This window comes from Silene latifolia, chromosome X (assembly GCF_048544455.1).
Source record: "Silene latifolia isolate original U9 population chromosome X, ASM4854445v1, whole genome shotgun sequence".
NCBI classification, from domain to species: domain Eukaryota; kingdom Viridiplantae; phylum Streptophyta; class Magnoliopsida; order Caryophyllales; family Caryophyllaceae; genus Silene; species Silene latifolia.
This window is the reverse complement of record NC_133537.1, coordinates 6,889,986-6,902,076: the sequence shown is the minus strand read 5'-3', so window position 1 is coordinate 6,902,076 and position 12,091 is coordinate 6,889,986. Positions and strand designations below refer to the sequence as shown.

At 37.1% G+C, this 12,091-nt stretch overlaps 1 protein-coding gene across 1 annotated transcript; it reads right to left on the bottom strand.

Moving 5' to 3' along the window:
• Positions 1–1,886: 1,886 nt before the first annotated feature.
• Positions 1,887–11,278, bottom strand: LOC141622631 (mannosyl-oligosaccharide 1,2-alpha-mannosidase MNS1-like). Its single transcript, XM_074438645.1, has 14 exons — positions 10,818–11,278; positions 7,869–7,916; positions 7,400–7,564; positions 6,643–6,755; positions 6,029–6,094; positions 5,754–5,925; positions 5,556–5,645; positions 5,131–5,255; positions 4,952–5,017; positions 3,936–4,044; positions 3,757–3,855; positions 3,287–3,367; positions 3,040–3,210; positions 1,887–2,590 (listed from the first exon to the last, which is right to left on the bottom strand). The coding sequence occupies exons 1-14, from the start codon at positions 10,968–10,970 to the stop codon at positions 2,369–2,371; spliced, it is 1,680 nt and encodes a 559-aa protein (XP_074294746.1). The 5' UTR covers positions 10,971–11,278; the 3' UTR covers positions 1,887–2,368.
• Between the last annotated feature and the right edge of the window lie 813 nt (positions 11,279–12,091).

Genomic DNA, 12,091 nt, shown 5'->3' with positions numbered 1-12,091 from the left:
TTGACTTATTCGATTTTAGCACCAGATAATAAGTATTAATCCATATTTAACAAGTATCCAACTTTCACGCATTATTAGTTTATTGCATACCGGCACTCTCAAATGTCCCATGTTACTCCACAAAATTTACGTGGATGCTTTATCTAACCTGAGGAACTATCCGTGTGATTTACGGACATTTTTGTTCCGGAACCTTGTAATACCGAAAACCGTGTATTATACACTTCAATCCCAGCCGTTCGGGAGGTCGTGCCGAGTCATGTTTCGTTCTCTCCCGATTTTGTTAGCACGTGTCCGAGGTTGGTTTAGGAGTTGCGTTATTCGATTTGAGCACCAAATAACAAGTATTTATCTATTTTTAATGAGTATCCAACTTTCACCCGAGATTAGTTTATTGCCTACCGGCACCCTCAAATGTCCTCTGTTACTCCTCAAAAATTTTGTGGACACCTTATGTGACCTGATGAACGTTCGTGTGATTTACGAACATTTTTTTCCGGGATCCTGAAATCCCGAAAATCGTGTATTATACACTTCAATTTCACTCGTTCGGGAGGTCGTGTGAGGTCATATTTCTTTCTCTCCCGGTTTTTCTAGCACGTGTCTGACGTTGCTTTCGGAGTTGCCTTATTCGATTTCAACACCAAATAACAAGTATTAATCCATTTTTAACGAGTATCGAACTTTCGCTCAAGATTATATTATTGCATACCAGCAAATTGAAATGTCGTCTTTTACTCCTCAAAATTTATGTGGACACTTTATGAGGCACCGTCCGTGTGATTTACGAGCATTTTTGTTCCGGGACCCTGTAATACTGAAAACCGAGTATTATACACTTCCATTTCGGTCGTTCGTGAGGTCGTGTCGGGTCATGTTCTTTTCTCTCCTAGTTTTCTAGCACGTGTCTGAGTTTGCTTCCGAAGTTACCTTATTCGATTTCATCGCCAAATAACAAATATTAATCTATTTTTAACGAGTATCCAACTTTCACACGAGATTAGTTTATTACATACCGGCACCCTCAAATGTCCCCAGTTACTCCACAAAATTTGTGTGGACGCTTTATCTAACCCGTGGAAACCGTCCGTGTGATTTACGAGCATTTTTGTTTCGGGACCCTGTAATCTCGATAACTGTGTATTACACTTCAATTTCAGCCGTTCGGGAGGTCGTGTGGAGTCATGTGTCCGAGGTTGCTTCAGGAGTTGTCTTATTCAATTTGAGCACGAAATAACAAGTATTTATCCATTTTGAACGAGTATCCAACTTTTGCCCGAGATTTGAGCACCAAATAACAAATATTTATCCATTCTGAACGAATATCCAACTTTCGTCCGGATTAGTTTATTGAATACCGACACCCTCAAATGTCCTCCGTTACTCCTTAAAATTTATGTGGACGCTTTATCTGACCCGTGAAACCGTCCTTGTGATTTACGGACATTTTTGTTCCAGGGCCCTGTAATCCCGAAAACCGTATATTATTGGCTACAGTCTACAAGTAACAGTTATTGGATTCATTAAGCGGAGAGTTCAAACTCAATTTGAACACACAGCAATAATACGAACACAGAGCAAGAAAATAATAAACGGAAATGGACAAGTCTACTGGAAACACAAATTCTCATTATAGACGGACACTATCCGTCTATACGTATAGACGGATACCGATACCATTTCCCCTCACAAAATACCCATTTGCCATAAAATGGGGAGCACATGGGAGTGTCCCACCTTGTCCCCCCTACCCATTTTATTAGAAGTCTTTACCCGTCTGTTCGCTCCACCCGTCTATACCAAAACCTATTGTACTGGAAATCAGAGACCCTTAAATAAATTAGAATAAACGGGACCCTTAAATTAGAATAATCAGGCCAATCACATTAAAACCCATCAAATCAAAGCATCAGTAAGCAAAGTTAAATATCCGGCTTGAATATTACAATCCTAAGTGTGTATACATGTGACCTGAAATACAATGACAATCGACAATGCCAAATTTCTACATGTTCTGCTTTACGTACCTATTAAATGGTACAAATAAAAGGTCGTTACAAAAGATGATCATCTATAGGAGTGTTTTAAGTCGAGAACATGTGGTTTTGCCATGTTTTAGTGTAAAACCGCTTACATGAGACCTCTATAAGATGATATATGATGCTCGTCAAAAGTATGATGTGCTAATACAAGTATACAACGGCCCCAACGCCTCCAAATTAGCTAGCAAAGCCATGAGCCATATATCTTGAGCAATCTCGAGAACAAGATCATCAAACTCGAAAAGAGTTGGGAGAAGAAATCCGAACTTGGTACAACATCTACTCTCTCACATTGTCTTGTTATCAAAGTTGCCTAATGTGTAATGTCAGTCCCGGCCTTCTTTCCTAGCACGTTGCCGAATAACTGGTTTATCATGTTGATCACTGCTGCCTCCCCGGGTTACAATTCGAAGAGGATGAGCCTCTGTGTTGAAAACCCATTCATCTAAGGAAATGACGGACGGTGGTGAAAAAAGAAGATACAAGTATTTCAAGGTTTCTGCCAGGAAGAAGCTTTGCATCATATTGTCCTTGACACCAGTATTTACCTGACCAAAGCACCGGGTTACACCACTGATGTTCCATAAAGGATAAACCCAACATAACTTCGTACATACTACATTATAATATTATATACTCCACAATATAGTCAGTTTTGTACTTTCTCCGATTCTTTGATTTTTTTATTTTTAATTTTTTACCACGTTGCATTTTCAACCAATTCTTTGGATTTTTGCCATTCCCTATTTGAATAGTTTTTGAATTTAATTGACAGGAGGGCCCTTCAAAAGAAACAATGATGACTTTAGGAAAAGGTATTGTGGGAGGAGAGGGTAATTTAGGAATTTAAGCTTAACAAGCAAGGATCTCCAGTATTGTGCTACTGTACTAGGTTTCTTCCCCAAAAGCAAGGCATAAGAATTTAGAAAATCAGATCAAGTATTAAGGCTATAGTTGCATAAAGAATAAAATAAGCCGTTCAAGTTTTGAAGCTTACATCCTTAAGCCCGACATAGCCAGACTCAATCCGTGAGTTTTTCTCGAATGCTTGAAAGATGTTCCAACCCCATTCTTGGTACGTCTTATTTCCAGTAAGACGCCACAAGTAAAACAATGATTCCACTGTTTCTGGTCTCAGAATGTTCCAAGATGTACCAACAGACAGGTCCTAAACATGAATAAAAAATGCATAAGACAGAAGAAAGTAATGGATGAACAATGCATCCTAAGAGAAGGTATCTCACCTCTCCGGAGTGGAAGAAATAATTCTCCCCAGCCAATTTTGTGGGTGTCGACTGGTAGAAGTTGTAACATGTCCATGCCAGCTACACACAAAAATGGCAAGTCATTCAGTGAACTCGGATTACACATCAACCTTTTTCTTGTACTTTTTTTTTGGGGAATGGGGATCACCGTATCTAGAGGAATTTATCTCCTTTGCAAGATCTCCTTCATAAACTCATATTCCTCTTCTTGGATATTTTCTTGTTGGAAAGCATTTAGCAACATTGTCATTGTTTTACAAAGTAAGCATGTTGCTCAAATGAAAAATGAAAGAAACGGCTAAGCCTAAGATCACACATGCGAGAAAAAAATGTGGTACAGCTTTATAAATCTTGGCGAAATTCTATCACTGAGTAGGGTTTCACATCTCAAGCAGTCAAAATAGCTTTTACGCATTTGGAGTTAGCAAAAGCAAATAGTCCCTCATTACCTCTTCAGCAAGTGACATATATTTCTTAGATTCTCCAGGGCCGTAACCAGATGATCCCAAAGCTAACATACCAGGAGCAAAACATGCTAATTCATCCATCTGCATATCCAAATTACTGGTGACCTTAGCACATTAATATATTATGATAATGGTAGCTTTGATCCAACACCGAAAATTACCTTGTCCGTTAGCGAGCCCCCATTCCTCTCACATATATATGTGAAAGAAGAAGGAGTCGTCCTCCGGATAAGTAATGACAATCCTTTCATCGATGTCTCCCACATTTGTCTTTTTCCAATATGGTCACATGCAAAATAACATTATAAATGCGTCAAAATCATGTACTTAGTTTCATTACAGTCGAGAATGATTGAGGCAAAGAAAATGGATAAATGGAATGAGCAAAACATCAAAGCAGCTGTCATTGTTTTACTAAAGGATATGTATCAATAGAAACTTTCTTAGCAATGAGTAAAACATATTGGCCAGAGTGATTCAGGAAGATCATTCATTGATAGCTCGACAATCCAATACATTCGCTTGTTTTGGATTTGGTCATATCAGCTATCTTAGTCTAATATCGGCTGTATTAGCCTTCATGTATCAATTGTATCGGTCAGTATAGACCATATCAATCAATACCGACTATTTTTGCACCACTTTGCATATATAAATATACCATGTGTAGTGTGAACTCGAGCTTATAGAGGCCTCTCTTTACTCAATCATCACTTTGTAAGCCAAAAGGGGATTTAAAAAAGGTGCTTAAGCCAAAAACGACTTTAAAGTTTAAACTACTCCCTTCATCCTATATATATTGTCTCCATGTCCTTCTTGGCCCATTTTAAAAAAAATTGACCCCTTCCGATATCTAAAAGATAAAAAAAAGAACTACCTATACAATCCCTAGTTAAATACTCCATAACATACTCCCTCCATCCGATTTATACTCCCTAGTGGGGAGGGAATGGTGAGGGTCAAGTGCTAATGTGGCATGTCTACAAGTAAATTTTAATAATTTTTTCAGTTAAGAGGCAATAATCACATGTTAATATGTTATCACTCTCAAGCAAGACTTCTAGTCAAATGGGGACAAATTAAGTGGGATATAGGGAGTCATTTACTACGTGAGTCGATATGCAACATGCTGTGTTTAGCATACAAGTATTTCAAACATGACAAGACTTTTGCTCACCTGTAAGGCTTCACAGCTGAAGTCTTGTTCCCCTGAATCCATACTTTGAGTAGATATTCATAAAAGCTGCAAGAAATGTTTTGTTTAGCAATAAACCCAACCCAAAACTGCTGACTATTACTAGGAAATTTAAAGGGTCGAAATAACAACTTAATCTTCAAAGAGCTAACCAATTTTACCTGTCACCCATAGCACCAAAAGTTATGGTAGAGCGTGAGCCGGACCCACTATCAGGATTAATATAGATAGGTAGTAGACCATCAGGAGGAAATGTCTTATTGAGCACCGATATTACATTTTCTACCTACATTATAAGCATCAAGAAGGCAATTAAATTATTATCTTAATTCACTGGGGAAAGGGAGCCTAGCTACTTTACTAACCCCGAAGAGAGAGAAAAGACGGTGAGCATAGCTACAGTATCCCTTTACCATGCTTGGCTGTTTTTTTGTGTGCGTAAAGAGAGCTACAAAAGCTTTTTTTAATGCTTGAGGGATTTTGGGTTCACGTCAGTAGTACTACATCTCAATACTAACCAGCTAAGTTGAGCTAAGCAAGCCTGCATCTGGTAAACAAGCTCGACAGAATAAACCTTAAATGTTACCTTCTGTTGGTACTTCGGGTCTCCCGTCCTCTGCGAGAGTGCAATGAACTCTAGCTGCTCAGTGCCTGAATCTGCTAGTATGCTGTCACCCTAACATTGAGCAAAAATGAAGAGGATGACTAAGATAACATCAAGGATTTAAAAGGACAAAGCGTAGCGAAATTTCCAATTCTTTTGGACCACGGATTGGCAACCTACCCCAGTCCATCCAGGATTGTGTGGCCTTCCATGAGCCAGATTAATAACATTATATGGAACACCAGACGGAGTGTCCCATGCAGGAAGCAATCTATCTGCAATATCTCGAGCTTTCTCAAGAAACATCTTGTCACTAGAGAGATCATATGCACTCAGAAGTCCACCTACAACTCTGTTAAAAATCACACAACAAATTAGTCTCAAAGTGAAGTGAGTTCTGAATTTTTCAGCTACAATAAATGGACTAAAATTGACAGTAAACCTTATAAAGCAACCTTATGGTTGTCTCAAAGACGCTAGCATCATAATCTTTGTTGAAATTCAATGAACTGGCAACCCAACTGCAAAAACCATCATTCAAACATCAGCAAATTAAAACAAATACATGAAGAGGCAGACGTGAATAAGAAGATATTAGCAACAAATTTTTGCAACATAGTACTTGGAAAAAAAACATAAGGCTCCCTCTATGTAGGGATTCAAAAGTCTCATTCCATCAAAATTTTAGCATCATCTAAATAAATACGGAATATGTATTTATTACCTATTGATTTTCACTATATGACATGTCCGAGTTTCAAGGTTGGCTTTTTACTTTCAAATTCACCAGCTAAACATCCCAAACATTACATGCTATACTGATACTAAAAGATATTTTCACAAAAATATGTTTTTGCACCTTCTGATCATATTTTGAGAGATATTAAGGGTCAAATGAAGGGTCTCAAAATGTACGAATGGCATGTCATAGAAAATGAAGGTATATCACTTTATGGCATAATCTGTCGACAAATGGGATGCACTGCAAAGTTATCACTAACGAACACAGACATTTCACAACCAGAAAATAAATGAGAGGCACAGTATAAGAAGTGAAAGTTCAGCTCACTCTCTAGCTCTCTGAAACTGTTCATCCAGTCCCATTATATACAATGTATCCAGTGAATCTACAAGTGTTGCTCCAAGACCTCCAAAACTATTGACACCATTTTTTGTTTGCGGCTGTGAAAAAAGAAAAAAAAAATTAGTCCATGCTACACAATAATTTTAACATTGGTGACAGAAAAGAAGCAATTATAAACGCTCATGAAATAGCTCAAAAGTAAAAATTAATCAAAACCGATGAGAATAGCTCCAGTAATTATGTCTTGACTCTGTGTAGTCATTATCATTAATAGACTTTTGGAACATAAAAATGTTCTTTTATACTCCCTCCGTACCACACCAAGGTAACGTAGGGAAAATTGGAGTATTTAAGAAAAAGTGGAAAAAGTAAGGGTAAAGAGGGAAAAAATAGGTGGGGTATGTAATTGTGGGTTGGTAGGTGGGGTATGTAATGGCATTTTGTGTAAATATCAAATGGGAATAAGGATAACTTGGTAATGTTGTGGGCCAAATAAGGAATGTTACCTTTGGTGTGGTACGTCCGTTTATAGTAAGTGTTACCTTTGGTCTGGTACGGAGGGAGTATATTTTTTCGCTTTTTGAGGTTTGCGTTCACCCATGGACGGTTCTAAAGGATGATTCATGTCAGCCGACCCCAAATCATTTTGGGATTAAGGCTCTGATGTTGTTGTTGAACCATCAAGACACAGACAACGTCCATATTACTGATAAAGGCAATGATAACATATTGCAAGAAGTACCTGAAGTTCATCTTGGCCCCAAGCATATTTCTCATATGAACTCCAAGCATGAATCATGGCCTCCTTAACCTTTTGCCTTCGCTCAACTTCGATAGGATCATCTTTAACAGCCTTACTTCCTGAGTCACCACTCTTCATGCCTCGGGCATTTTTCAACCCTTCGAGCTTCAACAAGACAAACCAGAGACAAAAGCATAAATGACTTGTCTTCTAAAAGGAATGAAAAGCAAATAATGCACTTAATAAACATACTACTGGGAAACTTAAAATACATATGACAAAAATGTGTTGACAATTTTTTAGTTATTTAGTCAATGCTTACGGACTAAAATTCATATTTTATGAAACCTTGACGAGAACTACAGTGGTTACAGATGAGCAATATCATATAGGTGAGCAAAAAACGGTAAATATGGCAAGGTGCTGAAAAGAAGATGCAGAACTAAAGTGAGGCATAGCAACTATTCACCTCCTCTTGCAATCGACTGACATCTGCTAGTAATGTTGCCAACTCTTCCTGCAGTCAGCAAAAATCATGTGACAAGTAGAAAACCGCATGTATGAATTCTGAAGTAGAAGCTAATCGCAATGTTCACATAAAAACCTAAAAATACTCAGAAACTCGGAATGAACCATTGAGAACTACGGCAGCACGAACCAAATTCTGAAAATCACCATTTACATTTACATTCTATAGAAAATTAACAATTAGTACCAATAAACATTCACATGTAGATCATCAAATTGCATTGTCATTAAACTAAGTACTCCTGTCAGAGAAAAAACATAGGTATGCGTCTACCCTTTGCAAGGAGAATACGACCCTTACGCATTAGGATCTAAGACACTATCTAAAACGGTCATCCTCTTAAAGATGAAAAGGTGAAGTCTTTGGCCTTGAGAGTAGCTGCATTGAGCAATCTAACGGAGTAAAATTTCGAGGTAACATATAATTCACAGTAAGGTAAGTGGGTAGAGGTATTAACGAGACGAGACGAGCCGAGACGAGCCCGAGCATGGCCATGCTCGGCTTGTGCTCAAGAACCAAAACTCGAGCTCGGGCCGATCTCGAGCTTACCCGAGCTTGAAAAAAATGTGCTCGTTATAAAGCTTGCGAGCTTTAACGCGAACTCGAGCCAAACTCAAATCGAGCCTATATAAAACTGTTTATTTTTTTTTCTTTCGATAATTTCAATAACAAGGCTCGAAGGTTATATGTAAAAATATTTGGCAAATCAGCGAGACATTTGATATGTGTGATACAAAAATATAATCATGATAAAATATTTTTATAAAATATGAGCAATATCTTATGTAATCACACAAGATCGAGCCGGTCGCGAGCTTTTCGAGTCGAGTCAGCCTTTACTCGGCTTGACTCGTTAAGCTCTCAAGAGCCGAGCTTTGCCCGAGCCGATCTCGAGTAGCTCGCGAGCTGTCTCGTCTCATTAACACCCCTATAAGTGGGCATCGGTCTCAAGAGCCCAGAAACCCCACACTTTCATGTCTCAGCTATTAAAGGGATAGGGGTCTGAGAAGACACTCCTCAATGGAAAACAAAAATGCATCAGCAGACTAGATATTAACAGATTAAAGGCTCAGCCCGAGTAATTAAGAGTATAATAAAAGCAAGAACTAAATTTCATTGAGTTTGAATCATCTCAAAAGCAGTAAAATTAATTTCCACAAAGTACAAAGGGTCCCATTTTCTAGTTTCCTCAACACATGCCCGTGCCACACAGCCAAACCTTCTCAAATGCGATCTCACTCCCTCTACATATTAGCTCCTCAAACACATACACTTTTGCCACAACTCAACCATGCTCTATGGGTGACATAAATATCTAAAGTTACCACATTTCTACCAGTACATGCTCCTCTAGGCATACACTGCCAAATAATCCATAAGAAAAACTATCAACTAAAAACACTCCTCATACGAAAATTTAAAACCAATGGCTTAATCTTAAATCCTCAATATCAACCAAAGCCTTCAGCAACCAAAGAAATTTTGACCAAATTGAACACATTTTACAAACTCAACTTCCAACAGCAACTACACCTTATACGCATTCCGCAAATTACAACGCATGTAGGGCATCCTATGATGTCAAAATTCCCAACCCAAAACACAATTTGAGCAACCAAGATCATACTAACATTTGCTCAAAAAAACTATTATCCCACCTCAAAAATCACAAATTCAATCTTTGCAGCACCCTGAAACAATATTTATCCACCCCCTTCCAAAAAAGGCATTGCATCAATCGAAACCATCCCAAAGATTCTACTTTTTTCTCAACAATCACCAACCAAACATGGAAACACGTGTTTAATTCCCAGTAGCAGTCTAGCAGAACCAGCAGGGCTAGCAGGAGTGCTCCCCCATACAATTAAAAATTTCACCCTCTAAGTCCTAAATTACCAGCAGGGGTTCTAGCAATTTTCAATTTCCGGCAAAATTAAAATGAAATACCCTAAAATCCTAAAATTAAATTTCATAAAGTTTGAATCATTTCAAAGGCAAGGAAATCAATTATCCACAAAGTATATAAAGTGTCCCATTTTGAGTTTCCTCAACACATGCCCCTGCCATACAGCCAAACCTTCTCATATGCGATCTCGCTCCCTCTACAAATTAGTCCTCAAACACATACACTCTTTGCCACATAAACTCAAACATGCTCCATGTGTAACCTAGATATCTTAAGTTTCCACATTTCTATCAATACGCTGCCAAATAATTCATTAGAAATACCATCAACAAAACTCACTCCTCGTACAAAATGCTAAAACTTCAATGGTTTAATCTTAAATCCTCGATATCAAACTTCAGCAAACAGAGACATCCAAATTGAACACATTTTTAAAAACTCGACTTCCAACAGCTACTACATCTTATACTTGTTCTGTAAATTACAACACATGTAGGGAATCCTATAATGTCAAAAGTTCTCAACTGTTATCCCACCTCAAAATCACACTGAAACAACATTGATCCATCTTCTTCAAAAAAATGCATTGCTTCAATCAAAACCATCCCAAACTCCACCTTTTTCTCAACAATCACCAACCAAACATGAAAACACAAGTTTAATTCCCAGTGGCCGAACCAAGAGAGGGCTAGCAGGGGTTCTCGCCCCGTACAATGAAAATTTTGAAGCTCTTTGTCCTAATTTACCTTGTTGCATTACTAATTCGCCCCTCTAAGAAATTTCCACCCCCCCCCCCCCTAATTATAATCCTGGTTCCGCTACTGTTAATCCCTATATAAAAATAACCACACTTTACTCCAAATTATATATAATAAAAAAAAAATGTCTTGGAAAACAGCAAAATCAGATCAACCCACAAAACATAAACAAAAACCCAACAAAATAAATCCAAATAAAAACCAAAAACAAAACATAATATTAACCTCATGATCTCTAACTAGGGTTTGTCGATCCCAAACCAGCAAAGTAGCAACAACAAACAAAATAAACAACATTGCAAGACGTTTCGGACGCTTCAAATAATACGCCGGATTAATGTATCTCAAACACCCAGATGATGATCTACTTCTCGCCATTTTCAATTTCCGATAAAATGACAACTGAAATACCCTAAAACCCTAAAAATCGATGTAATTTGAGCTCAAACCATGGGGGAAATGAAGATCAAAGGAAGAAACTCAAGTAAAATGAGTCGAATTAGAAATTGAGATAGTAAAGTGACTGAATTTGGGGAGAAATTAAGTCTAGGGTTTGTAATTTAGAACTTTAGATCCCCTTGTTGATCATATTATCGACGATTTTTCGTCGGGAATCTGGTAAAGATGTAAAAATGAGGGAAAGAATAAAAGGGTAATAAATTAATTAAATTAATCCGTTAATTAATTGGTTAAAAGTTGACGAAATTAGTGTTGGAACTAGGTTTAAACCCGTGAAAATTCACGGGTCTGCTTTATATGTTTTAATATGGGATATATAAATTAAGCACTGCTATTATTACTTTTAATGATGATGATGATAGTCATTTTATGATGAGAATTTTGTCTGTGATAGATATATATCTCATTTATCTATAATGTTGTAATACAATTATATTTTATATTAATTCAGAAAAAAAAATATTAAAGTGATTAAGGAATAAGGCATCTTGTTTCATAACACAGTAAGTGACGATGATAACAGGTTCACTGGTTCCCTTACGACTTGATACAGAGTCTTGCACTACACCAACATAGTCATTCCAGACTGATGAACATGGTGATATCCATCATTAGCATTCTTGTTTTCGAGTGAAATATTGTGTTCTAGATTTGTGAAATATTTTTTTTGTATAGATTTGTAAAATGTTAATGTTGACTAATGAGAAAGATTTTAGCTACGTTGGCATAAGAAATTTATATCTATAGTTTTTTTTTTACTTCTGTTAATTTGAGCGTGATTTCGGGGAGTATTTTGTGATATAAATCTTGAGATTACATGAAATAATTGAGAAATGTTGAATTATTGAAAAAATGTCTGCAAATTTTGGAAAAGATAAAAGTATAACTGATTTTGTAATTAAATCTCACCTTATCTACAGAAAACATTTTACAAATCTCACCCCATGTAGAAATAATTGAGCATTTGCCATTATTAAATGCTCCGTATTAATCATCATAATATACGGAGAATAATATATAATGTAGAAATAATTGAGCAT

Excerpts from the sequence above, each read along its gene's own strand:
- LOC141622631 (XM_074438645.1), bottom strand. The coding sequence starts at position 10,970 with ATGGCGAGAAGTAGATCATCATCTGGGTGTTTGAGATACATTAATCCG. Across the intron at positions 7,565-7,868 it reads TCAGTCGATTGCAAGAGGAG|CTCGAAGGGTTGAAAAATGC; the intron begins GTGAATAGTTGC and ends GTCTTGTTGAAG. Across the intron at positions 4,045-4,951 it reads TCAGCTGTGAAGCCTTACAG|ACAAATGTGGGAGACATCGA; the intron begins GTGAGCAAAAGT and ends TATTGGAAAAAG.